Here is a 27980-nt window from a genome sequence, read left to right on the forward strand (position 1 = left end):
TAAATCATGGGAGCTGTCAACAGAGGGGTTACTTGGTTTAAGAGGCAGGGGGTCAATAAACACCGATACTCTTTCCTTGAGTCATTAAAAAATACTAAATGTTTCACCTCAAAGTAGCTCAGAGTGATTTCCAGCAGCGAGTTGATGATAAATAAGCATCACAACTGGAGGGAGGGAGTGGTGGCAAAGAACTCACTGGTCAAGAAGGCTTTGCTTGCTGCCATCTGCCTCCATCTCTGCAGCTGGAATGGGGGAAAAAAGGCCAGGGAGGGAGCAGGTAGCAGCTCTTCAGCTTTGTGTCAACACCAAACATCACAGTGCAATTGTGGATGTTGATAAAAAAAAGGCTTTTTAGTGATACAAAGCTCTCAACCAGCAAAACAAGACCTTTTTAATATAACACAGCCCCAACTGGGCTGAAATACTGCTGTGGGTTTCATTGAGTGCAAGTGGTATTGCACCAGTTTTCACTCCTGAGGAGCTCAAGAAAACCTCAGGAGTATTTCAGGGGTATTTGATAGGAGGGAAATACTGCACTAGCCAGAGAATCTGTAATTGTGCCCAAATATACTTCACTCCTCTAAATTATTGCTCCTGGGATGGTTTAACAGAAAAACTGGGCAGGAGGTGGGCTCAGCAGTGGGTTGTTACTGACTAGCTGTCTGCTCCCCTTCCCTCCTACTGCTCAGGACTAATATTAGGACTAATATTAGCAGTATTATGTAGAATTAAGCCTGTCTAGCCCAGGATGCTTTCCTGGGAAAACCCAGTTCTCTGTGTGCTTAAGCTGAGGAAGAATACTGAGATGTGAAAGTCCTGTCTCCTGGGCGTCATCCAATGGAGACATCACTGAGAAGGATGCAGCTGCAGAAATCCACACTTTCCACAGCCTTGTCCAGCTCCACCAGGAAATGAAAGGAAAATCAGGCTTTGTTGTGAAGTGATATATGGAATAAATCGACTCCACAACCTGGTATAGTTATGAAGTGGGTATGTATGTCATCGCCCAGCACAAGTGAGATCGCTCTCATGAAAACTTGTGCCCGTTGTCTCGGTCTGACCCACATCTTTATTCACAAAGGTGTTCCATATGCAATACATTACACTATCTTTTCATGCATATTCAACCCCTGGCCACGCCTGTCCTCGCCTTGCATGGTAGTTAGATCCACGCCCTTCTGGGCATGCGTTGTTTGCTGTTGTGGTCGCACGGAGGGGTCTTTGGTGGTCTCTGGGGCCGAAGATTGTGGTCTTCCTCATGACTGAACTTCTGAACTTTTCTCCTTTGCGCGTGCGCTTTTGGTCCCTTGGTGCTTATCTGTCTATCGGTTTTGATGAGCTTGGATACAGAGGAGCCCCTTTATCTGGGTTCCTTGTATCCCTTGGTCCTCTCCGGGTATTGTTCTTTATGGAAGAAGCTTCAGAAATTTGCATTTTCCTATGCCCTTTGTACTATGGGAGAGGTTTCTTAAGTAAAAAGGTTAAAATCCAACACATAATTCTACAGGCTAAAATTTAGATGCTTAATTCATTTTGCTAACTCAAGTGAACTCCAAAAATCTCTGTTTCAGTTGTTGGGAAGGAAGGAAAAATACAGAGCCATGGGCAAATGTGAGATTAGGGTTGTCCATGGGGAGGAAACAATCAACAAATGAGATATTTAATGAAGCCCTCCAACATTCTATTCCCTTTGCTTTGAAGGAGTGAAAGAACATGTTAGGAATGTGCAGGATCAGGTGTATGCTCTTAGTCAACAAGTTCATGTGAAAATAAATCTCATAAAGAACTCCCTTTTCTAAAATAACCCTTTGGATCAACTGAGAGATTCTTACTCCTCTCAGGCCATATTTTTGCCCCCAGTTTTTCCAGTCTCAGCTATGCAAATGCCTTCAGTCCCTGAACAGGGACTCTGGGCTAAGCTTAGATGGGCTCTGGGTGTGCACCCAAAGGATAATGTGATGCTGAGTTGGCTTCATTCTTTCTACTTTACCACTGAAATGGTTTCCTAATTGCTGGTGATTGTTTTTTGGAGATTGTGTTTGCATTAATGAGGAATTCTCCGGCTTCACGTTGAGGAGCCAGAGGTAATTCCGCAGCAAACTGTCCTGAGGCTCCTTGTGACTGACTGTTCAGTATGGATAAGGAATGCTGGATCTGTTTCAATACATATTTTTAATTGGGTTGAGGAGAAACAGAATCAGCCCTTCATTCTTTTTATTATGGGAGGCATTCATTTTTTTTCCTGGGTTTTTTTTTTTCCCTTTCTCTATTTTGCCAAAATATGTCAGGAAGAAAATGCCAAAGAAAAAGAAAACATACCCAGAAAGTTTCTATCCATCATATACTGTGTTCTCCTGAAAACATAACAGAGCACTTCAGTTATAACAAACTGTAAAAGCTAAAAGATGTGGTGTGGAAGTGTATTTAGGAACGATCCTCAACTGAAATTAAATCCCATTCCTTTTTTTTTTTACCTCTCTTTTCATAATTTCAATTAAATACTCAGAAATGTTTATGCAGAATTTCTTACCCATCTCCCTGATGCAAATTGTGCAGGTTCTCCTTGCTTTGGGAGATGCATTATTAGATTAAAGGAGCAATTCTAATTGTATCTGGAATCTGTCCCTGATGGAGCAGATCATTATAGTGAGAAACCAAACTAGCAGTGCCACATCATTGGTGGCCTGTCCATGAAGCTGCTTCAAATCCATTTGTTTCATACAAAAGATCGGCTGCATTCCCAGGCCAAAACTGGAGAATCTTGGTGTTAATGTTGATATCAGGGAGAAAAAAAAACAACCTAACATTTTTCCACAGTTACTCTGACATTTCTTCAGCTCCTGATAAAAATCGGGGTCTGGTAATTGTCTGCTAATTCATTATATGAACCAGTGGGTTTAAACAAATCCAGTTTCAACAGAAATTTACTGCAAAAACCTCAACAGCATTAGGCCAATAAGCAGCTGAATGAAAAACTGGATATTTACTTCTCCTGAAATTGCCATCACTTGTCACTTGTGTTGAATCTCAATAAAACTCCCTACTGCTTTGACCTTTGCCTGCAGATCGATTAGCAAAACAAAAGATAAGATTTTTATCTTGCAGGGGCCATGATTATAACTGTCATAGAATTTCTCTTGAGGTCTGAATCTTGATGAAAAACCCTCAATAGTCCAATAGACTTGAGAGCAGAATCTGTCTGGGAAATGAAGCAGTGCCATCATCACCAGCTGCCCGTGGGTGGGCAAAGTATCAAAGAAATCTGAGGAGCCAGAAAGGGGTAAATCAATGGCAAAAAAAAAAGCACAAGCAGATTTGGATTAATTCATGTCCTTGTAGTGAAATTAAACAAATACACCAAGATGTTTTATTTTCCTCCCTGACATATGTCAGTTTTTCAAAATCATTGATGGTGTTTTATGAGACTCAGCCTTCCTGGGCCAGCTGGGATAAATCACATCCATTGCACAGAAGGAAAGTTTGGACACTGGAAAAATGGTGACTTTTGTGTAAGGTGTAAGGTCAAAAGTTGTAAGGTTAAAAATTCACTACCCTGTTAGGAATCCTTACCCAAAATGCCAGAAAATGTGACTCCTTCCTCTCCTCACTTGTCATGATCCAGCAAGGGAGGGTGACCTGTACTGCAAGGAAGGACCTACAGCCAAATTACCAAGACTGATGATGAAGATGATGATGATGATGTGTAAACTTAGCTGAACTGGATTTAAATTACAAAGCCAAGCAAACATGCATATTTTTATTTAAAAATTCTTCTTTTATCTGGCAGCAAATCTGGTGGTCACAAGGGCGTTGTGACACTCCAAGCTATTCCTTAGAGTTGCAACAGGTTTTGTGGCCAACTGTAAGTTCAGGAGGGAATTTTTCAGAGCAAGGTCTGTGTCTATTACAGACCAAATCCTGGTCCTTTGCTGAAGCTCCCAGACTCTACTGCAGCATGAAATTATTCAGGATAAATGCACATTTTAATCCAGAAAGAGAAAAGACCTGTGGAAGACGCAGGAGGGCAACTGAGGTTTGATGTTGGTTTGTTTTTTTTTTCATTTAAAACTTTCTCCAGAGTTTCCCTGCATAAAATTTCCCAGGGTTTCACTAGAGGCAACCACAGTCAGGGCTTTTGAGGTTCCTGGTGCGTCAGCTGTTTTTGAAATCTGTCTTTTTCTTCCCCGTGTCTCAGTTCTCCCTTTATAAATCAGGAAATAATAACTCAGCACTTGTCTTTCCCATTTACATTCTTGGGTGGACGAGGATTGCTCTGCTGGTGTTTGTTTATAAGAAATACAGCAAAATGAGCTGGATTTCATCTGGGACCTGATGTTTTACTGTAAGCAAACTGAAACAGCAGAGTAAGTACCTGGGGCCCAAATGAAGTTCTTCAAAGTTTTTTTAAGAACTTCAACTTTTTACAGTAGAAATATAAGTTTAATTCCTTTATTCTCTTTGCACCTTGCTCCTACTAAACCCCACTAAGATCAGAAGTATTGGGAAGAATCTCTACCTGATCCTCTGTCTGAAATGTTTGTTGAAAGGGAGAAGACAAATCGGTATGAATAATTTGGAGAAAAAAACCAATGAACCAGACTTACAGCTCACATATCCCAAAGTACACATTCCCCCCAATAATTTATTTGTTCACCTTAGCAAGATTTCATACACATTCAGAATTTTGTTAGGGAAATGACCAGCATGAACTGTTCAAACAGGATAAATCTGGAAAACAGCACGTAGAAAATTCAGTGACACAGGAGTACCACATTCAGAAAATGCAGTGTCTGTTTGAGGAGAATCTTTTAAAACCAGCAAAACTTGTACAACATGCAGGCAAAAAAAACCCCAAAACCATTCTTTTGCAACCAAAGACTGGCAAAGCAAAAAAAACCCCAAAAAACAAAAAAAGCAAGCCCAAATCAGCTTGTATACAATTCCCACAGTCATACTGTCAGGAAGAATTGAGTATTCAGTGAAATTCAGGGAGGTTTTCCATCATTGTCTGAGTGGACTTGCTTTGAAAGTGGAAATACGCTGAAATGCTAGGCAGGTTTGTGTTTTCCTACTGCAGAAAACAGTCTACTAGGGCTGAATGTTGGCTCCTGATAAGAAATTTGGATTAATGCAAGAAAGTCTCATTCTTTGGGTGAGATCTTGAGCACTGCAAACTCATGCTTATTTTCGCTACTAACATGTGGAGGTTTTTGACTCTGAAAAAGACCTTGATGTTACCATGATGATTAAGGAGAGGCTGTTACTCACCCTGGGTTTGAGCCCAGTGTTGCACTGAGAGAGAAATGTTCATTAAGTGGAGCTTTGAGCCTGTTGTGGGACTGACAGATGTGTTATTTCTCACGTGATGGTTCCCATCCATAGCTCTCCTCCTCAGCAATTCATTTCCCCTTAGCTCACATTTGCTATTTTCTCCTTCTCTGTCAGCATGAGAAATATGCAGTGTGCTCTGCAGAGAAGGAATGACATTTCACTCCAATCCTTGAGGCAAATGCTCCATCTCCTCCCAGGAAATCAGAGATTCAATTACATCTGTCAAGCTGGGGACAAGATCTGTATTTTAAAGCACCACAGGCTACCTCTGTAGTGTCTTGTGGTTTTTGTAGCACTGTCATATATGAAATACCTTCACAAATATTTGAGTGTGTGAGAGGTGCAGGCAGAGAGCAGATGCTGCTGTGAGAGTAGCTATCTCACGACCTGTTGGATTTTTTCTGTCAAAGGATAATACTGGTGCAGGTCCCAGATTTGCCTGGAGCTAAGCGCAGCCCTTTGATGACCAACTGGCTTTTCTCTTTGGCTCTGCTGTCAGAAGAGATCATCCAGGAAAAATTGGTGTCAGCAGCCCGTCCCCTCGAGTTCAACATTTCAACATCCCCTCGAGTTCCTTTCCTAACATCTTGCTTATCCAAACCATATTAAGACAGGAAAGAGGATCGAGGTATCTCTGGGTAGGATGTGTAGGTAATTACCCAGTATGGATTCAGCCTGGAACAGCTGAAACCTTGCTGGATGAATCACTGAGTTGCTCTGTGCCTCAGTATCTTTATTTTAAAATGTAGTGCTTAATAAAACCCCACTGAGCCATGAGCAACAGTAGCTCAAGGCCAACAGGCACACCTAGAACTGGGCACTTCCACTTCAGCAAAGAAGTAAGAGCTTTTTAAACTGACTTCAATCAGTATAAGGTGTTGTAGCCTGTCAGCGTTGCCTTTCAGAAAATTGAAAAAAGTCAGGCAGACAAATTTTGTAAAGAAGCCTTTTGAAATCCATTTTTGCTTACTCCAAGTAGAGAAGCAAGAAATATTCCTGCCTTAATCTTTCTTCTTTTCAGTGCTATGGATTTCCAGTACATTAAGGCCTGGCGAAGGCGACTATTCTTTTACACGATGAAAAATTTATCCTTGGAGTTGGCAGAGAGAAATAAAGAATATAAAAATAAGAAGACATTTATTTGGATGTAGGGCAGAACTTAAATATTTTGGATTTGAAAAATCTTGCAAAGTACACGAAGCCTCAAAAACATCAGATAGTATATCGGAATTGAATGTGAAAACTGGACTTACCCTGCCCTGGGATGAAGAGGGGTTGGTGATCTCCTTCACCTCAGGCTGTGCAAATTAGGAGTCATCTCTGTGATGCTCCAGCTCTCAACCCTTTGCAGCAGAGACTGTGCTCCACCCAACATGGAAATCTTGACTGTCACTCCCAACAGAAAACCCTGACCCGTGTCGTGGTTTGAGATGAAGAGAGTTTTTGGGAGGTGGTGGTCAAACCAATAGGTGCTCAGATGTGAATATTGGCACCTGGTTTGGCCATTGAGGATATGGATACGCCTCTGAGAACACAGGGGTTAAAAGCAAGGAACTCCCAGGGGAACTCTCTCTTGGTTCCAGTGGATGGAGAGGTCAGACCTCCCCTGCCCAGCTGCGGGCTGGGCGGGGGAGGGGAGGCCATGAGGCCGGAGGGAGGTAGGCCGGAGCCTTGGGCAAGGAAGGGAGGTGAAGGCCCCTGGCCCCGGCAGGACAAGAGTGAGTTCCCCACAGATTATCCAAGGGTGGAAGAACTCTGAGAGGCATCGGGCAGCCCCCCTTTCCCAGGAGGGAGAGATAGAGAGAGAGAGCTGCCAGTGCTACCTTGAAATTTGATAGCACTGGCCTGGCCGAGAAGGAGAAGGGGGGGGCGGCGAGAAGAGTGCCCGGCAGAGCCAGCGTGGGAGTTCTGAGTGAGTAGAGACTGTGTTTTTAACCCTTCTATGGGATGATGGAAACCTTGCAAATGCTGATCCTCCGGGAGTTGAAGGAGAAGAGAGACAGGGATAAAATAAGAGGAAATGCGCCAGTGTGATGCAAGCTGTGAAGGTGAAGAAGGACCGAGAGAAGTTGAGAAGAATTCTAGGTGGGAGGAGATGATGGAGTGGCTTTTGGCTGGACTCTTCTTGTATGGCCATGGACAGAACCTTTCCTGTAATACAGAGACTGCATTTTAGGGGGAGGCAATGGCTTGGTGCCAAAGGAGTGATGTGAGCGGAGACGACGGGTGATGAGGTGATGGTGCTCTCGAGACCCCTCGGCCCCAGCGGGTGAAATATTGGGGGGGACTAGTGTCCCAAAAAGGTGAGAGACTGTCATTTTCTCCTGGAACTGGGAGAAGCATCCTTGAAAAGGGAACCCTAAAAGCAGCTCTGGTCCATGTGCAGTGGTGAGAGCACTGGACATGGAAGGAAGAAGTCACGAAGGTGGTTGCTGAGGGACATGGAAACACAACTTGATTTGGCTGTGTTTCCAGGGGAAGCCTGTGGTGCAAGAGGGACTCCTCTCTCCTTGATGAAATGAGAGGTGATTGTCGGAAGGGTGGAGATGGACTGAGTTGATTATTTGAAGGGTGATGGACTGGTAAAAATCTAAGGTTTTGTTTTATGCTGTGGGAAATTGAGTGGGGGGAGGAGAAATGTTTGAAAGGTTTCCATTTTGCTCTGTGTGTTCATTTTATTATAGTTGTAAGATAATAAAGTTGTTTTTTTTCTTCTTGGTTCACAAGTGGAGGCCTGCTTTGCTCTGTCTCTGATCGCATCTCACAGCAGATACCAGGGAGGATATGTCTTCATGGGGGCACTGGCATTGCGCCAGCGCCAAACCATGACAACCTGACAGGATGGTGGGATGTCAGAGCCATCCCTCAGAGGTTTCAGGCAGGACACATCCACTGCCAGGTCAGTGTGGATTCTGGATGTGGCTTTGAGGGGAACTCCTGGCACTCCACTGTTCTCACTTCCCATCTGGCCACTCTCTGATCTCTACTCTGTGCCCCTGCAAAGTTTCACATGACAGAATCCTTACGCTGGGAAGGTTTTACAAATGATGATTGATGTCCAGCCTCTGGGAAAACCTCTTATCCTGTTCATGCTTTTAGACAGACAGATACATTCAGCCTCTGTGACTGCAGGTCTTTCACCAGTGCCAAGTTCACTTTAAATAACAGGAAAAATTTGTCTGCTTAAATCTACACTCCTTTTTTTTTTTCCTGTTTCCTAGAGCTCCTATGGTTTTTGAGACTTCTCAGTCCAAATATCCACCAAAATGATAAGTGCCAATGACCCTTCTTGCAACAAGGGAACAGGGCAGTTTTCCTGCAGAAATTCTCTGAGGCAGCCAAACAAATAATGTGTTTGTTGTTGCTGGCAAACCTGGCCGCAGCAGAGATTCGGCCGGGACCAGGCTTACCTGATGCTGAGGACCAGGAGCTTTTCAGAGTCCCTGGACACAGAGACATTCTTTAGAATCTGTTTGGTGACAAAGAAAAGGATGAAGATGAGACCAAGACTTCATTATTCCAACCTCTGTCTCTGCCACGCAGGAGAACTGTGCTACTTCCATGTCCATCCTGACACTGCCAGCAGCAGATTGACTTATTTATCTTCATCTTACAGGGTCAGATTATATTGCTGCATCAGAATTGCTCTCAAGTTTAATTAATCCAGTTGTGGAAGCCTCCATGTGTAGCTCCACAACAACTCCTTGCCTGACACCGTGAAACCTCAATAAATCTGAAATTACTGCAGCAACCCTGTGTTAATCTCCCAGCTCCAAAGAAGATACGGCAAAAAGGGTCCTTCTGGTCATAAAACAAGTATTGGTTGTAAAATAAAACAGGGTTGGGCACCAAGAGTGTGCAGTGAAGACTTTAAATCTTGCCAGTCTTGCTCAATTTAAGGAGTATTTTTTCAAAATGTTTCAAAATTCAGGTTTTGTCCAAATACACATCCCACATATCTGAACCCTGTGAGACTGGAAACCTTGGCAATGAGTCTCACATGACTTTCTTATGAGATTTCCAGCTTTTCTCCTTCTGCTCTTGGCTTGAAGCACCATGAGAATATTTTCTTACATGGTATTTCCACACTTTTAGCTTCAAATTCTAGGCCTGAAGAACCTTAAGTGTGAGGTGGATTTCTTATTTAAGCTAAAACTGGGATCACGTGACAGATTTGTGTTCTGTGAGTGCATAAATAAAAGACACAGAAGACAAATCTTCTTGACATTGGGGACTTAATACTGAGTGAGAGATAAATAAACAATGAATTCTCATCAACTCCACCAAGGTGTTGTTTCAAGACCCTGTCCTGTGATAATGACCCTTATCTTGAGTCGTTTCCCTTTCCAAGGCAGTGGATCTTCAGCACAGCAGCTGACACAGACAAGAGTAGGGGCTCATGTTGTTTCAAGGAGCTGAATTCTTACTTAGCAGGCTCAGGAGGAGTTATGTCAAAAGCGGCTTATTTCTAATATTGTACAGAGAATTCCTCCCACTATTTCTTCCAGATGCTGACCATCTCATTTATTTATTTACTTGGATTAGCTGTATTAAAATATAACATGCTTCCAAATGCTTTGCTCTCAAATTCCCAAGGGATGGCCCTTTCTCATGGGAATGGACATCCTTAAGCCTTTTAACATGTTTAACTCCCCCTGCTTAGAACAAGGAGAAAATTCCTGACTCCAGAGTACCAGGATCTCACAGAAAGCTTTGAGCACTTGGTCACTTCCCGACTTGAAGGAGTCGGGAAAAGGAATGTAGCAAAACACTGGGCAGGGAGACAGGAAAGATCTGTAGTTTTTCCAGTGACTGTGGCACTGATCTTTGCTCACTGATCAGAGCAAAGAATTACTGAGCCTTTCAGCAGGTTCCTGAGGGACTAAGAAGATGAAACACAAAAGGATGAATGCAAGTGAGTTCTTTGAGCTTTGTTTCATAAGGACTTACCTAGTTTTGAGTTTTATTAGACCTGCATCAAGGCACACGCCTGAACAAACCAGGTACAGATGCAAATTTTCATTTGGTATGGTGTGGAGATCAGGGAGGCTGATTGTACAAAAAGTTCTCCTCCTTGGTCTCTGAAGCTTGGTGAGGTGCAGTCACTTGGATCAAGTTTTCCTTGGCAATGGAGTTGACTGAAATCCACAGATGAGGTTTGGCTTTATAGGGAGGGGTGGAATCACAAAATGGCTCTGAAGGTGGAGCTGCCAGAGAGTGTCGAGGCTGAAATCAGCACAGGGTCTTTGTGGTTCTCGCTTTCTCCTCCACTGCCCCTAAATGAGAGCAGTGTGAACTTAAAAGGAGAAGAATGAAGGGATAAAGCTTTTAAATGCCAAGGAAACACCTGGCAGATGCTGGACTCTCAGAATAACATCCACTGAAGCCTATCTTTGCGCTATCTTTGAGGGGCTCCATTCATGCTCCCAGCACTCACAGACATCCTTCCTCTAAAGCTTTGGCCCTGTTTCACCTGTTCATACCTGGATCTGTTCAACTTTCATGCCTATTCCTACTTCCCCATAAAAAGAGTGGCATCCTATGAGGCCTCCAAGCTGCCAGCCTGGTGCACTCAGCTGGTTATACATCCTCCCCACTCTCGCTCAGGGAAATTGAGTGGATTTTAATGGTTGGCACTTTGCAGTTCTCATGGACGAGACTCCCTGAAGTGCCTGCACAGCAGCATTCCTGCAGGAACCCTTTGCTCTTGGCTTTGGCAGCTGTGCAGTCTCTGGAAACGGCATTTTTGGTGGGCACGCCCTGCACGGCGGAGAAGATCTTCCACTCGCAGACCCCGTCTGACTTGGAGATCTTGTAGAAGGTTTCTCCTGATCCCACAGGGATCCGGACCACCCCTTTGCCACTCTCCATACTCTGGCCTGCAGGATGGTTGAGGTTGAAGCTGGGGGTTTGCTTCATTGCTGGCTGCTTCCTCAGGAGGCACTGAGCTCTCAGGACGTTATGGAACGCTTTCTTGAACTCTTGACTTGAGCATGGATAGATGATGGGGTTGATGCAGCTGTTTAAATATCCCAGCCAAAATGTTATTTTAAAAAGTGTGTCCGGGGGTTTGATTGCAGGAAAGAAAGAGCCTAAAATGGAAAATACGCAGAGTGTTAGGGCAGAGGCAGTGAGGAATTGCAGGTAACCAAAGAAACTAAAACACTGGAAAAAATAAATAAGATTCTGTTCCGTCTTGAAAAAATTATGATTGGAAACACAATTCCTGCAGGAACAACTGTTTCAGGATCTGTGGTGTCATACAATTACATGGATGTTCCATCAGAAATCAAGTCAAGAGAGCTATTTTATAATTACAAGGATTATATTCCCATTTACAGCTAGAGAGGCATCCAGAGGGCTAATTCCAGGGATAGAGGAAAATTCCTTCCTCAGGGAGTCCTAATTCAAGATTAATTACCCAAATGACGGCAATATCATGGAGATCATCACAAGGGGCTTCAGATGGCAAGAAAATCCCATCATTTCAGAAGGGTTAGAGAAAAAAGGGATTAGAGTTGGCTGTGTTACAGCTAAAAGTCTTTGAAATTAGAAAGTATTGGGTACTGATATTCCCTGAAACCTTCAGAAAATCTAACTATCCACACCCTGCCTCATGGAATGCATCTAAAACTGAGAGAAATTAAAGGAAAGTTTCCTTCTCATATCAAGGAACAGTGGGGAGGGTCTTATAGGCAGCCATGAGATGTGTGTATATATTTTTTAATTTTAATTTTAATATTAATTTTAAGTTTTAGTTTATTTTTATTTTATTTTTGTTTTTATCTTTATTTTTATTTTTTAAAATTTATTTATGTACACACATATTCTGATATATACTTGCAATGTTACCTTCCAAAGATGATTCAAAGAGGAAGAGATTTCTTTACTACTTCCTTAGTAAAGAAAGTACTTTGGCATTTCTTTTTCTATAGAATGATGAGTTATCTGCTGATTTAAAATCTTGCAAATGTTTTTCCTGATGCCAAACCTTTGGTTTTATTAAAAAAAAAAAACACCAAACAAACCAAAAAACCTCCCAGAAACAAAATTGACTTGTTTTGGAATTTATATTCAAATTTATAATAGACAGGACGTTTAACACTGACAAATGCTTGTCTTCATGCTTCCCCTGGAAAAACTGTAAGCATGTGGAAAGAAATACTGTGGAAGGTTCAGACATTGATGCATCCATCATCCTCTGCAGTTTAACCATGTCTGGGAGCAGCTCCTAAGCTTTACGGGGATTGATCTGTTCCCTGGACCTCTCCTGGCTGAAGAAAAGCTGATAATGCCCTCTAAGGGTGTTCTGACTGAAATCTGAGAGCTGCTCAACTGCTCCAACCTTTTTCCTCAGTCTTTGTCAAACAAAACTGCAGCACTTGCAGCAAATGCTTTCGAGTGGCCACAGCAATTCTTAGGGTGGTTTTCCCTGTGTGGGAATGCGTCAAAATCCTGCCTGGGCCAGAGACACTCCTGGGGCAGGGTGATTAATAACCTGCTCATACTGCTGAACACAGGCTCTATGGGGAAATGTGGACGGAACTTGTGGTGGCAGCACCTTCTGCACCCTGAGCAGAGCCCAGGGACACTGCTGCCAGGGAGGGGACAGGACATGGGGCAGGGTGAGAAGCCTTGCAGGGGTCTCTGATCTCAGACCAGATGGTGTGTGTGTGCTACAGCAGCAGAGAAGTGACACCAAGTCAGGATCATCACAGGATGGTTTGGATTGGAGGGACCTTAAAACCCATCCAGTGCCACCCCCTGCCATGAGTAGGGACACTGTCCACTATCCCAGGGTGCTCCAGCCTGGCCTTGGACACTTCCAGTGATCCAGGGGCAGCCACAGCTGCTCTAGGAATTCTATCCCAGCCTCTGCCACCCTCACAGAGAGAAATGCCTTCCCAATATCCCCTCCATCCCTGCCCTCTGTCAGTTTGAAGCCATTCCCCCTTGCCCTGTCCCTCCAGGCCTTGTCCCAAGTCCCTCTCCAGCTCTCTTGGAGCCTCTTTAGAGGCACTAAGCCTTTCCCAAAGCTGTTTCTTCCCCAGGCAGTGCAGAACATGCCACAGGAGCTCTGTCTCTGTACTGGGGCAGCTGAACCTCTGATTGCAACCTCAGATATGACCTGGGCACCAAGCATGGGTCTCACTGCCTCCATGGTAGATTCTGGTTGCTCCAATCTGGCCCAGGTAGAGGAGTTTCATTATTACTTTCAATATCAACCGGATTTTAAGACCAAAAAGGTTTTGCTAAAGAAAACAAATGCTGTTTTGCAGTGAAGCACAAGCAAGCACACATACCTACAACCTAAATTTTTTCTCAGCAAATTTATGCTTCTCTCTTTTAGTGAAAAACAACTAAATAACATTCTCAAAGAACTTTCTGGCTGAAGTCATTGGCAGATGAAAAATAACAAAAGGCTTCTAAATGCCCAAATCATGCTCAATTTTTTGGTTTGTTTCCTCATTTAAGTGCAGTGTATCTGCTGCTTTCCCATTTTGTGGTGTGAGAAAAGGTGAACCGAATCCCGGTTCAGGGAATCAGCTGTGTGAGGCCAAGTGTAAAAATGGGTAAACAATAACAATTCCTGTTTGCTGCAACTCCTTGCTCTCTCCAGATGGAATGCAAGGGCTGTGCCAAAGTCTGATAAAAATAGAAAACAGCCAGTGTCAGAGTCTGTCCCTTGCTCTTTTTTTGGGGTGGGATCTGCATGTTAATTTATTAATGTAGCCTTTTTTGGTTCATCAGTGGAGACACTCGTTGTTGCCTTGGAATAACACACAGTGAAAGAAAATGAAGTAGCTTTAACAGCACAGAGGCAGTGTTATCTACAGATCCCACTACGCACTGGCGTTCAAATAATCATGGAACGGTTTGGATTGGAAGGGAAATGAAAGATCACCTAATTCCAGCCCTCTGCCATTGGCAGGGACACCTTCCACTATCCCAGGGTGCTCCAACCTGCCCATGGACCCTTTCAGGAATGCAGCAGCCACAGCTTCTGTGGGAAATCTATCCCAGTCCCTCACCACCCTTACAGGGAGGAATTTCTTTCCAATGTCTAATCCAAGTGTACCCTCCTTCACCCCAAAGCCATTCCTCCCTCTGTTGTCAGTGTATGCCCTGGTAAAAACTCCCCCTCTGGTCTCCCTGTAGAGTGTGTTTGACACTCAGGGGCCACTGAACTCTCTGCCCTTCTATTGCAGCCACACAGTTACCTCTGTAGCTCAGAAATACTCCATAACCTTTCCTGTTGGCTACCTGAGTATCTAGGAAAAGGGGAAAAATATCTTATTTTCCAAATCCTTGAGGAATGGAATCTCCTCCCCACAGAATCCTAAGAATGTGTCCCTTTCTTGCAAACCTTTAATATTCATTGATGTTGTTGTGATCAATCTCAGTGGCTGATGGATCTGGTAATGAGCAGGAGGCATTTTCAAACCTGGTGACAAAGTAGTTTGTTCAGTGCTGAGCTCTCAGAATGGACAGCTCAGGTCAGATGAACTCAAAGGAGAAATAAAACAAAGATTTTGTGGTTTTTTTTTTTTTTTTTAAACAATGACCATAATTAATCATGAGATTAAACAAGAGTGGTGAATTACCTCTTTTTTAGGGTGTATGGTACACGTTCCCTACAGAGCAGTGAGCACAGGGAAAGCAGGTGGAGCTGGGATGAGCATTTCCATTCAATCCTTGACCATTTGGTGACTGCCAATTCATGCCAGTTAAAGTTTGGACACCTGGACACCATAAGCCAGGGCTGAGAAAGCAGAAGTTTTGTACCTAATTCTCAGAGCATATTTTTCCAATCCTCTCACTCCAGACCAGCTGGAATCACAGGTGCCATCCAGGTGTCCTCTAGGAGAGCTGGAGGGTGAACAGTAGCTAATATATTAAGTTTTCACCCTTGAAATTAATTCTCTGTGCTATTCACTGGCCTTAATATCTTCCTTTGCGCACTGTCAGGAATTAAGTCGTAAGTAGCAGCAAACCTGATTAAAGTTTAAAGGCTTCACCTTACACTGTCCCCCTGCAGTCTGTGCTGGAGGAACAGTAAAGAAAGCTTCAAGGGGTCTTTTAATGCATTTTGAAACATGGATTGAGTAAATGATGCTGCAATTCCTGCTTTGTTTTCAAAAGGTTGAGGAGACTCAAGTGTCAGTAGCACAATACAATTGCTTCTTGTAAAAGTAAATAAAATAAAATGTACTATGAGCCTCCCGAGATCTTTTGCCATTAAGTATTTCATCACTCATCCTTGGAAATGTCAGGATTGCATTTTCTTCCCGCATCTTTTATTTTCCTGTTTGTCAGCTGGAAGTTTCTTCAGCTCTGAGAGGTAAGTTTGCCACGTCCCTCCTGGTGAGTAAGTGCTAATTCATTCTCAAAACTGTAATTTGACTTTGTCATTTGTCACAAGAGCTGCCTGATTATGGGTTGTTTAAAAACCAGCCCTGATGTTGTGCATCATTTCACTGATGGACAGCAGAGAGGGCTTTGGAACCTGCCAGACTGTAAAAAACTTGGGTTATTTACTCTGCATCATCACTGTCAGCACCACAGGAATCAGATCCCATATATTTCTGTGACCCATGAACCCTTTGTGGTGTTAAAAACCATCTCAGCTACAAACCCATCTCTGCTACAAATCCTTCTCAGCTGTAAATCCATCTCTACTACAAATCCATCTCTGCTACTGAATCTTGCAGCTCTGTTTAGGTTTGCTGCTTTTTTCCCCTCTTTTTATTTTGTGCAGCTTAAATATGGTGTCTGAGGCAGAGCACAGAGGTCAGGTGGGGGTGATGCTGCTGCAGTGTATGGGGGAGATCAGGGTTGTGTCCATAGAGAATCCCAGAATGGTTTGGGTAGGAAAGGACCTTAAATCCCATCCAGTGCCACCCCTTGCCATGGGCAGGGACACCTTCCACTATCCCAGGGTGCTCCAAGCCCTGTCCAACCTGGCCTTGGGCACTGCCAGGGATCTGGGGCAGCCACAGCTTCTCTGGGAATTCCCTCCCAGACCCTCCCCACCCTCCCAGGGAACAATTCTAATATCCCATCTAACCCTACCCTCTGGCATTGGGAAGCCATTTCCACTTGTTTTGTAATTCCCTTGTCCCAAGTCCCTCTCCAGCTCTTGAAGCCCCTTTAGGCTGGGAACAGGAAGAGAGCTCTGGTTATGGAGAAGCAAAGCTCAAAACTCGGATCCTGGGATCTGCCATGAAGCAGTCAGTCCAGAGGGCAACAGCTCTTCCAGAGCCATAAAGACGCAGAGGATGAAGCACAGAGGAGCAATGATATTCCAAAGGGAATTAACTGTGTACCATGGCCTCCCTAATCTCTCATGGCTCTACAAACATTGATAAATTAGCTACATTTTGTGTTCCCAAGCCCAGTGTTAGTGCTAAACTTTATTCCCTAAGTGTTCTATACTGCATCTCAGGTCATGATTCAATCCACCCTCTGGAAAGTGTATTCATAAAAATAAGCATATATAAAGTTTATATAAGATACAACACACACACACACACACACACATATATATATATATATATATATATGTTGCTGCAGACATTGAAAGCTGCCCCCTGTGCACACATGACCTCTCCTATATGCTCTCAGTTGGACAGTAGGAAATGATCCTGGACTCTGCACAATCCAATTAACACAACCAGTGCAGAAAAAAGCGGTGATGTGAGGAAGTCTTGCACTTTCCAGCTGTGCCTCCCCAGGGCCTGGAATATTGTGGTTATTTCTGAAGGAAAATGAGAGGGACTTTGTGCTTGGCTATCGCTGATGCATAATAAACAGACATAGAGGGAGGAGCGAGTTTGTTTTCCCTCCCAAACCCCTGAATTCACCTCTCTGCGGCACCATGAGGGTGTCTGGGCACAGGTGAGAGGTGAAAAGGTCAGGCAGCAGGAATGGGTCAGTCTGGGAACACTGCTCTGATGATTTGGATTATTTCAGACCTAATTTATGCTCTGTTTCATATTGTACCCACTTAGGATGGATGATATTTCTGGGAAATGTCTCAGCAAGCAACTATTTCCAGATTTGCTGTGGGCAGCTGCAGATTTAGAAAACTGATAAAAAACCATGGGAAGGTAAACTGAGGTTTTGTTACCCATGTGAACCCAAATAATCACATTGTATCACAAATCAATGTAATTGTCACTCCAATTCCAGTTCCCAAGCTCTTACTGCAGTGGAATGGGTCTGGATCCCATTGCTGACATTTTGGAGATATTTGATATTTTCCCTGAAGCCCTCACTCCTGAAGTCATTCACTTAAAATAAAACAATAATTTCCTTTAAAAATTAAAAAAACAAACAAACAAAACCCAACCAGAGAATAGTTTGAGAATCTGGGTCAGTCTCAGGCTGCCTCATGAGTTTGTTGTCTGTCATGATTTTGGAATCCTTGGAGTCAGAAACAAGAAATTATCTCCTTCAGCAAGAGCCAAGTACTTCTCCCATTATCCAAATTGCAGACAAATCCTGACATTTGCTCAGTGGGGTGGGAGAATCACTCACCACGGCCTTTCCATCACTCCCCAGCCCTGAATTGTGCTGTAGCATTTGAGAGAGAGTGAAAAATGTATCTCCTGCTTCCTTTACTCTGGGGATTTGAAGGTGGTGGCTGCATGACGAGGGATATTCTGAGACAAGGACGAGGCTCCTGTGACAGGTGACACACACAAGAGAGCCACGGGAGTGGCTCTCAAAGCAGAGCACAGCTAATCAAACTTCCCTCCTTTGTTTTTAGTATAAATGGTTTTTAATATTGATTCCTCCTCTCCTTTACTATGTTTTCAGTCACTGGGACACATTTCAGGATTTGGGAATGGTGGAGAAATGTTAGCCCAGCAATGTCCATGGGATCTTTGTCATTAGTTGAATTATCAACCCAGATCAACAGTGCCTTTCCAGTCTGTGATTATGAAAAATGCCCCTTGTGATCATCAAAAAACCTAAAAAAAACCCTGCTATGGAAATGTCTTGTCTGTTTATCTTCATGGCTGAAATTCTCCCCATTCAATGGTTTAGCTCACACACACACACTTGTGCTCCGTGACTCTAGGAGTGCGAGCATCCTTCCTCTCCCTCCTCTCCCTGAGCTGGGATCCAGAGAAAGAGCTGGGGCTTTATTCTGAGGGTTTTCTTCCACTTTTATATCTTTTTTTCTCTCACTGAGAGAACACTGAAGTATTAATGTGGGGAGTCTGTGTTGATGTGTGTTGCTACTCTGAGCCTTGTGACCCTCTGAGAAGTCATGTTGTGTCAACAGCAGAGACAGAAAAATGTGCCTTATTTTTCTGGTTTGTGTCTAATGAATGTAGAGTGGTCCTCTTTGACTCAGTTAAAAAAATTACCACAAAATAGTAAATAGAAACCATCTGCAGACAGGATTAGATGATTCCCTTGACAGTGTTTGTGTCAGTTCACAAGACTAATTTACTCCTAGACCACAAACACAGACACCCTCCAGCAGATCCTCTTTTTTGCTTTCTTAATCATGGGAATGATCGACAAATGCTAAAACCCTTCCTCTCCCTTGCACAGTTTAGTGTTTTTCCCCCTGTGGCCTCCTAGCTCTGACTTTCCCTTTTTATTTTTTCCAGCTTTGGAAAGCAACACCTACAAGTTGATCCACAGAAAATAGACCACAAGCAAAGCTCTGGGAACTTGTTCTCTTCTGAGAGTTTGTAAAGATAAATCATTAGTCCCAGGACTAATGATTTATCATTAGGATATCAAACAGGACTGTTTTTGCAACACCCTCAACCCCTTTTTCCATCAGTTCTGTGCATGTTTCACCTCAAAACAACCTCCAAGCACTGTCTTTTATCTTGCTGAAAGGAAACCTTTTGAAGAATTCCCAGAACAACATATCCAGTTACAGGACAAGATCTGTTCGATCACTTGTAACATGAAAATATTCCATCACTGGGGGCTTTCACTGATTTCTGGGCTCTTCCAACTCTGAGTCTTCCTATATCAGTCCATCTATCTACGTATATCCTATATCCCTTTCAGAAATTACAAGAGGAGAACAAAAAGCCAAAAATGCAGGTTGTGATAGGGCATGTCAGAGCCCAACATGCCCTGATTGCCCAGATGAAGCTGCATCTGAGCATCTCCCCACAAACCCCCTGCCCCTTGGCCCAGAAGCTGCAGATAAGCTCAGGCTCTTCTCCGTAACCCTCTCTGAGAGATGCAGACAAGCTCAAAGCTGCTTTTTCCTCTCTCTGTTTTGTTATTTTGTGTTTGTCTGGTGGTCACTGAACTGTCAGTTGAAGCTGTCACTGATGTCAGCTCTGCTTGGCTCTGCTCACAGGAATGAAAACCTGACTTCTATCAATGGAAACCAAAGCTCAGATGACCTTGTGTGTTACAGAAGTTTTGAAAAGCACATATTGCCCTCGCTTATTTTCCTGCAACAGGATTATAATTTCCTGGTTTTCCCCACAAACTTCAAGCCAATTGAGAAGATGTGTTGGATTATTGCGGTGAAGGATTTTGCACAGAACCTTTGGAATGAAACTTAATCCAAGATACTAAGAGAAAAAGCATTCCTTATACAGACTGCGACTGATACCTTTACACTCCAGTTTCAATTAAAATAATTTCTTATGGCAGGGATACTCCAGTTGTTTCTCCAGTTATTTTCAGCAGCATTAGCCAACATGGATATTGTGCCTTTCTCAATATCCTTCTATCCCTCTTGCCCTTCCCATACCTACACCTCAAAGGCTTCCACCTTGCTTTATGATACACTTTCGTAAACCTAATGTTTCTTGCTTGGATGCAGTTCTTGGCTGGTAAAGTGGATGCTAACAGATGTGGAAATCTTGAAGGTGCTGTAGATTACAGTGAAATTAATCTAGGTTTGGGGAAGTTGTGCTGCATGGAATGATGAGCACAGTTGTCTGAAGAGATTTCTGTAGCAGTTTAAGAGTGTCTGTTTTATGGGCAATCTGCATTGGGAGTGGTCTGACTGATGGAATCATGGAATTATAGGCATTTAGGTTGGAAAAGATCTCTTGGATCATTGATTCCAGCTGTCCAAGTCCACCTATAAACGATGTCCCTGCATGGCACCTCCACACCTCCACATCAGTCAGATCCCTCCAGAATTGGTTGATGGGACCATGTTTTGGTCTGTCCCATGGCCACAAAGCTGCAGAGCTGGTCAAGTTCTGGTTGCCCAGCCATGTATGCTATGAGCCTCCTCCAGGGTTTCAACAAGGAGGATTTTATACATCTGGAAAGTCAGACCTTGACAGGACCCCAAGACCCTGTCAGGATCACTTCCCTTCCTTATCCCAATTGGGTCTGGCTGGAGGACAGACCTGAAAGTGGTTGCTATCTTTTGGAAAGTGCCCTGCATCAAGATGAGTCCTTGGCTTTTCTGACGACTTTTTTAGTGCGACTTGTCTGTTTAATCCATATTTTTTTGTTCCTAAACAAAAGTAGCAAATAGGTTTTGAAAGCCCTATAATATATGCTTTAAAAAGACCCAGTAAACCCCCCCCCGCCAAAAAAAAAAAAAAAAAGAGAAAAAAACCCACCAGAGTTTCCTTACAAGGGATCAAAGGAAGATACAAAGCCATTCTGGAGCCCAGAAGATTTCTTAAATCCAAAGCAAATTAATTAACAAGAGCTCTGTGTGGGCAATCACATTTGCAGATGAAAAGTGTGTTTAATGCATTCTCTCAAAACCTTTTTGAGTATGTTTCAGTCATCTTGGCAAGCAGCATTCCAACATGCTGAGATCCTGGCCAGCATGAGCCAGGCCCTCGAGGGCTTCTCCTTAGGAAACAGTTCCAATCTAGCACTTCCCAGTATTGACAAAGAGGAAAAAATTCTGAATTTTTGTGTTTTTTCACATTAGCAACAGATTTTTTTTCTGTCTTCATAAATCTTGGTAAAGCCAGTAGGAGTTAATTGAAAGAGTTATTTATTAAGGTTTGTAAAAACAGAGTTTAAAACAAAACAAAACAAAACAAAACAAAACAAAACAAAACAAAACAAAAACAAAGGAAAATAAAATCCCCAAATCTTTCTTTTCATGTTTAGGTAAGGCTGTTTTACCTTTTCTGAATTGTCCATATTGTTGTCTTACTAACTAAAGCTTCCATAAAATCTTACTTTATTTTTCCTGTACAACATAAGCCCTTTCCATAAGAAAAGCCCTGAAATTGAGCAAGTCACACGTTTTAGTTTCCATGTTTGAAAAACCTAATATTTAATGACAGAGCCCAACCTACTGTGATGAGCCATGTCTCTCACCCTCAGCTATAGGTATGGAATTATATTCTGCTTTTCCATCCTGCAAGTGGATCCACGGTAACTGAGCAAGGTTTAATTAAAATTCTAATTACTTCTTTATATTCCAGCAAAGCAGAGCAAATCCCCAGCTTTGCTCCTCTCTGGAATGACAACTGGAGAATAAATATTCACCTCTAGCATGGTGGCTGAGGCAGTGTTTGGCCAGTGGGCTCAATTGGTTCCCAGAAAAGCTGCAATCCAGAGCAGTATAAAATTAGTTGGAAGGACCTTCACTGCTGTCTCCTGACTGATCATATGAAAAATTGGATAAAAATATTAACCTTGTTTGGAGTTATGGTATCTCACAGGATGAATTTCCTGATAGGAAGTGGGTATTTTTTTCCTTAGAGTGGGAATCATCAATGCTGAGCACTCCAGGAGATCTGTGAACAGCTACTTCAACCCTGAATGTATTTAATTATGATCTTTTACACGTTTAAGTCGCCTGACTGCAAACAAACCCCTAAAGATCCTGTTCCTATAGTAGAGATGGTCACAAATATCTGCTCTAGTTCACAAAAGAGAATTTTCTATGTGGAAAAAGTACAAGATTGCTTCCCTGGTTTTCAGAATTTTGTTTCTCATCACCAGAGACCAGATTTGGTCTAATTTAAGACTCGCGTTTTTTTTCACGGTCCCTGCTTTGTGGTAGTGAGTGTTTTTTTTTTTTTGACTGCTTTGCAGCACAAAATTTTTCCCTCAGAGCTTTTCTGATCAGTGTTAACACACTCAGCCACAAGCACAACCCTCCCTGCCCAGAAGGTGCTGGAAGACACACAGGGGTTAGCTCTACTTACCAAGAGGCATTACTACAAAAAATGGGAGCCAACAGAGGACGAAGCATCCCACAACTATTCCCAGGGTCTTGGCAGCTTTCTTCTCCCTGGAGAACTTGAGCAGGCGCACAGAGAAGTGGTGCTTGCTCTTGGGGTTGGGTGCAGAGCTGCTTGCACCAGGTATGTTTTTGCGGTGGATGCGGAGGGTCACCTCCTCGGAATGGGATTTCTCTGTCTTCAGCCCAGAGGTCAGCCCTTTGTTTTCCCTTTTGGCCACCACGTAGACCCGGCAGTACATCACCAGGATGATGATCAGGGGGAGGTAGAAGGAGCCCAGAGCTGAGAACAAGACGTAGCCAGGCTCCTCGGTGATCTGGCAGATAGTCTCATCCTCTGGGGCTGGCTCCTTCCAGCCGAAAAGGGGCCCAATAGAGATGACCAGGGACAGTGCCCAGACACACAACAGGGCCAGGAGGCCCCTCCTCTCTGTCACTATACTGGGGTACCTCAGTGGGTAGCTCACCCCGATGTATCGGTCGATGGAGATGATGCAGAGGCTCATGATGGAAGCAGTGCAGCAAAGCACGTCAACAGCTGCCCAGATGTTGCAGAAGATCCTCCCAAAGACCCAGTAGCCCAAAATCTCCATGGTAGCTGAGAAGGGCAGGACGGTAGAAGTCAGGAGGAGGTCAGCTACAGCCAGGTTGATGATGTAATAGTGGGTGACACTCTGGAGGTGTCTGTGGCAGGCTACGGACAGGATAACCAGGATATTACCCAAAACCCCAAAAACAATCAGCCCCCCTAGAATAACACCCAGTAAGATGGCCTTGGAAATGTTCACAGGCTCCACAGAGTGGGTGCAGTTGGAGCACTCGGAGGAGTTTCCAGGGAGGAAAGCCATGGCTGGTAATGTCCATGTGAGACTGCTGAACTTCACCCCCTTTCCAGGCAGGAACAGTGACAAGATCAGGAAGGTCCTATAGGCAACATTTGCTTAGCCTTGCTGGGGAAAAGAGTTTTGAAGAATGTTTTAGGACTGCAGCACCAGCAGCAATGAGAAAGATCCAGAAACATATTAGAAAACCTGCCCTTGCTCCTAAGCTTTCACCAGAATACATGGTCGATACTCACCAGCTCCGAGTCAAATTTAACTCCTTCTCGATTTTCCTTGGGGTGCATAAGTGGGGCTACAAAACCCGGAGGCTGTTTGTCCCACTTTCCAGGGCTATGTGATAAGAAATACTGGAGCTCCAGGTTAAAATAATTTCTGTCTTTTGGGGAAGGTTCTGTATTTAAGGAAAGTAAATATTCCAAAGGGTCTCCAATTTAGCTTCTCCTGAGAGGAAATCACTGATGCTTTTAATTGCCTGGTGTTAGTCCTGATTCTGTCTTAAAATTGGCTTAGAAACCTGACTGGGTGGAGGTTGCTGTGTCTGCTCAGCAATTTTGTTTGAGCACACCCCATCCAGGGTTTAGGCTGTCAGTCAGAGCTTTCCATATGTGGAGCACTCATCAGTCAAGGTCCTGGGCTTCAAATTAAAGCTCATATACATCAGCTCCTGGCTTGCTCTGAGGGGAAGAATGGAGTTTGCCGTGTGCACAGGGCCATGCTCTTGTGCTCTCTGCAGATCCTCACCCCCCTGGAGAAGACAAAAACAGGAACAATGCGATTCCCAGAAGCCACACTCGCTGCTAGGGTTCCCATATATGAATAGAGCAGGAGGCTATTTTAGGGTGCTTTCCTCAGGCTGGCTTCAGCCAGTGGAACCAACCTTTTCCAGCACTGTTTAACAGCAACTGAGAGATCCAAGTGGGTTTTCCTATCTGAATTTTCCCTTCTTTATGCGGCTAGGCATCAATCCTAATTATTAGCTCACCTGCAGAGACCAGTTCTAGGAAAGACAGAAGCCTGCAGGACACAATTCAGGACTATACAAACTGTGCGGCAGATTTAGAAGCCCAGAATTTAATCTCAGGTTTCTTTATTAAGCGAGACTTTTCCCCACTAAAGTGTTAGTCCAGCTGAGCTGCCAATCTTGAAAATCTATAAGGAAAAGCAACTCCAAAGCCAAGCAGAAAATGTTGCAAGGAGCAAGCGTCCTAGTGAGTGACACAACATTTCAGGGTATCTGGAAGCCAAGCTCAGCCTTTGCTGACTAAATATGGAGAAAAGGTACCTCAGATGGAAAAGTGAGGATTAGCCTGGGGACCAAGACCTGGGGGGCATGGAGAGGAGAGCTGCAAGTGGGAGCTGCAAAACCTTTCCCAGCATCTCCATGTGAATATAGAATTTCCATCCCAAATATTAATCAGAGGTGAAAAACCACCACTAAGACTGTGGCTGTAAAACCCCAGATGAGGAAGGACTCTCTAAGTGTCCTTTGGGATGAGTCCCTCAGATCGCGCTTTAAGCAGCAACAACTGTCCCATTTCCAAACCTTCATGCTGAACTTTCCTGCAGGCAAAAGCATTTCAAACTCTGAAGCCCCAAAATTCCCAGTTCACAGGCAAGGAGGGGGGAAGGGGGAGATGGATAGGTATCACACTGTGGGTATTTTACTTCAGTACACTAAAATGAAATTGGATCTTATTTTCTTTCCCACCAGATGGAACGAGTTGAGGAATAATCCCAAGAAAGAAAAGGACAGATTATCTAAGCACATACATGAAAAGTGAGTGTTGAATCGAGCATCTCTGAGCATTACAATTGTGATAATTACCAAATAATGCCCAGCCTGTGGAGATAGCTGATGCTGGGAAGAGCAGACTCCAAGCTGCTGTGTGTGCCCCACACCCACCTCTTCAGTCTTCAGAAGGCAGCACAGCTCCTGTGAGCATCTGGGAAGGAGATTCTCAGCACAGCAGGCTCCTCTTTCATGGAGGGATGGGGCTCCGTGCCTGGAAATCCTCTGCTTTGCTCCCTTTATTGCCCCACTGGTATTTCAGCAGCTGGCAGTGGGGCTGATTCCCTGGATCCCGCGACTGTGAGGGGTTGGCTCCAGGCTCCCTGGAGGGATCCGTGCCCTGTTCAGAGCTCAGCTCCACACTGCCAAGGAGCAGCAGGAACTTTGCTGCTCTGCTGTGTAGCAGAGCAGTAGTCTTACCATTACCATAATTCACTGCCACTCCCGTATTGCCCAGAAAGAAAGAGCACTCTCAAGTGTGGTTTTAAATCTTCCTTTTTTTTTTTTTTTTTTTTGTCCACTCAAACTCCTGCAGAGACCTGAGAGTGAAAGGCAGATAACAAACTGCTGTTCATAAGTTAACACAAAATTTTTGGGATCTAAAAAGAGAATTTCCAGCAGGACAAACGGAACAAGGAGATGAAGGCAGGACACACTTCCAGGGGATTCTGTATGGTGGGACAAAGCACAGCTGACTGGAGATGGGAGTTTAAGGAGGAAATTCCTCCAGCAGAATGTGATGTTGAAGGGAGATTGATTTTTCACATGGCTTTTAATTGCAGTTAAAAAAAATGTGTCCAAAGTCCCTGATAAAGAACAGATACAAAAGTGATGTCCTGAAGTGAAGGGGACACAGAGTGGATTTCATGGCCAAAGGCCAGCTAACCCTGTAGCCACAAGGAAGTAGATGAACCATGTGCCTATTCTTGCATGACAGACTCTCCACCTCCTCCTCCTGGGCAGTAACTTTGGAGGGAAATTTTGGGGTTGTGGGTTCAAGAGTTTCACAGACAGAGGTAAATTTGAGTGATGCTCAGATTCCCCCAGGAGAGTACTGAAAGCAAATCTGCACTTGTCAGCAGCAGGGATCCCTGGTCCAACAAATTCAGAGTGCCTGTTTGCTTCTGGGATAGCCATTGCTACTGGAGGAAAAATTTAAAAAGCAGCTCCCAGGAATGTGCAATTTGAGCAGGTTGGGCAAGGAGTTTGGGACATCATAGTCACCCTTGTGGCAGCTCCAGCTGCACCATTTGCTGTCTGTTAGAGAGTAAAATATCCCATGAGAAGAAACAGAAAAGTGAGGAGGCAAAAAAAGGAATAAAAAAAGAAAAGAATTCAAACTGATTTTGAGGAACTTGCAAACTGCAAAAATGAGCTGCTTTCTAAATGCTCAACTGCTGTTTCTCCATAGTTTTCTTGCCACATTCAGTGCCTGTTCTGTTGCACATCTAAAGAAGGTAGATGTTTTTTGGAGGCTGCTTGGAGCTTTCGTCCTTCCCTGAGTAACAAAGGCTGCTGGAAGAGAGCAAACCATAAATGGGTGAAGGGAATCCTGAGTTACTAAAGATGCTTAAAGGCTGTGATTCAGCAGGTTTATTTTAGATGCCTATCTTCAGATGAGGCAACTCTGTTTCCATCAATTCATTGGGAAATGAGTCTAAATGACTGAGGGGAGGGAAAGGAGCTGAACCCCACTCTGGGTTTTGTTTCTACTGGTACATAGACCTTGCCATACTGGTAGCGTACTCCAAGCTCTTAAATGCACCATGGAAATAAATACATTTTTATTCATTACTTTAGTCATTAATATACTTAATATATCAGCTCATCTGTGAGCAATACCCTTGTTAGGGGACATCTCTCCAGAGTGGAGCAAAACAGAAGGAAGAGACAGCAGATTTTGTCCTAAAATCCTCAGAGAAAAATGAATTTATGGCAGTGAAGAGCTTGTCCACCTGGAGACCACCAAGAGCCTGAGGTCAGGAGGGTCATTAAACACAGTGCAGAGTGTCTCCAGGCAGGGATGGATAGGGCTGGTTAGTGTCACATCAACCTTGATGAAGCAATTTTTGTGCTTGGCTCTGGCACGATGTGCTGGAATTGTCTGTGTCCAGTGTAAAATTTTGGGTTAATCAAAGTTTGGGAGAAAGCAGAGAGAGGGATGCAAGTCTAGAAAACAAAAGGAGAAGCAATTTAATCTCAAACATCGCACCTCTAAAGACAGATGAAAGCTTGTCCATGGTGTTCTGAGTATCCACCACTGGAACGTGGTAAGAACATATTAGGCAAGGATCCATAACAGGGTTTTACTCAGCTTTCATCCTCTATTGAGAAAGGATGAACTGTCCCCTGGTGTTCGCAGTGTCACTGAATGGTTTGGGTTGGATGGGACATTTAAAATCATCCAATTCCAACCCAAAGTTTTGTGCCACCCAAAATGATTTTCCAGACAGAGGTAGGTCTCTGAGTCATGTAAGGAAGGAACAAAGTCCTGGATAAGCTCCTCATTCCATCTTTGATCTTTGGCAGGTCCATTTCTGGGTGTATCTTTATCTGTGACATGGAGGAAATAGTGCTGAGTAATGTTTGTACCTGACTCTGCCCAGTTAGCATTCACAAACCAGACCCTATTGCTAATTATACTCATTAGCAAAAGAGGGTCTCTAGAGAGAGCTCCTGGCAATCCACAGCTGCTCAGCTGTTTATGAGCTAAAAAATGTTAAAATCAGAACCTTAAACCCTGAATTTTGGGCAGCAATTGTGTTTTCATCAAAAGGCCTGAATGCCATTGTTTGTGTGTCTGAAGGCATTTGATGAAGTGTCATTGGTAATCTGCTCAGCTCAGTGC

General features: G+C 43.7%; 1 protein-coding gene across 7 annotated transcripts; it reads right to left on the reverse strand.

The window, feature by feature from the left end:
- Nucleotides 1–8051: 8051 nt before the first annotated feature.
- ADRA1A (adrenoceptor alpha 1A) lies at nucleotides 8052–25524 on the reverse strand. Of its 7 annotated transcripts, XM_038160531.1 has the most exons (4): nucleotides 25247–25524; nucleotides 23580–24088; nucleotides 22467–23195; nucleotides 8052–11423 (listed from the first exon to the last, which is right to left on the reverse strand). In XM_038160531.1, the coding sequence occupies exons 3-4, from the start codon at nucleotides 23092–23094 to the stop codon at nucleotides 10912–10914; spliced, it is 1140 nt and encodes a 379-aa protein (XP_038016459.1). In that variant the 5' UTR covers nucleotides 23095–23195; nucleotides 23580–24088; nucleotides 25247–25524; the 3' UTR covers nucleotides 8052–10911. The 7 variants fall into 7 exon arrangements, with proteins under 7 accessions (XP_038016459.1, XP_038016462.1, XP_038016460.1 ...); XM_038160534.1 differs by lacking the exon at nucleotides 23580–24088 and having other exon boundaries at nucleotides 22467–23099; XM_038160532.1 differs by lacking the exon at nucleotides 23580–24088.
- Between the last annotated feature and the right edge of the window lie 2456 nt (nucleotides 25525–27980).

This window comes from Motacilla alba, chromosome 22 (assembly GCF_015832195.1).
Source record: "Motacilla alba alba isolate MOTALB_02 chromosome 22, Motacilla_alba_V1.0_pri, whole genome shotgun sequence".
Taxonomy (NCBI): domain Eukaryota; kingdom Metazoa; phylum Chordata; class Aves; order Passeriformes; family Motacillidae; genus Motacilla; species Motacilla alba.

Bases quoted from the DNA above. Each gene is read 5' to 3' on its own strand.
- ADRA1A (XM_038160527.1), bottom strand. From the start codon at position 23,349: ATGGCTTTCCTCCCTGGAAACTCCTCCGAGTGCTCCAACTGCACCCAC. The intron at 11,424-22,466 runs GTAAGTAGAGCT...TTTCCATTTTAG, and splicing joins TTTTGTAGTAATGCCTCTTG to GCTCTTTCTTTCCTGCAATC.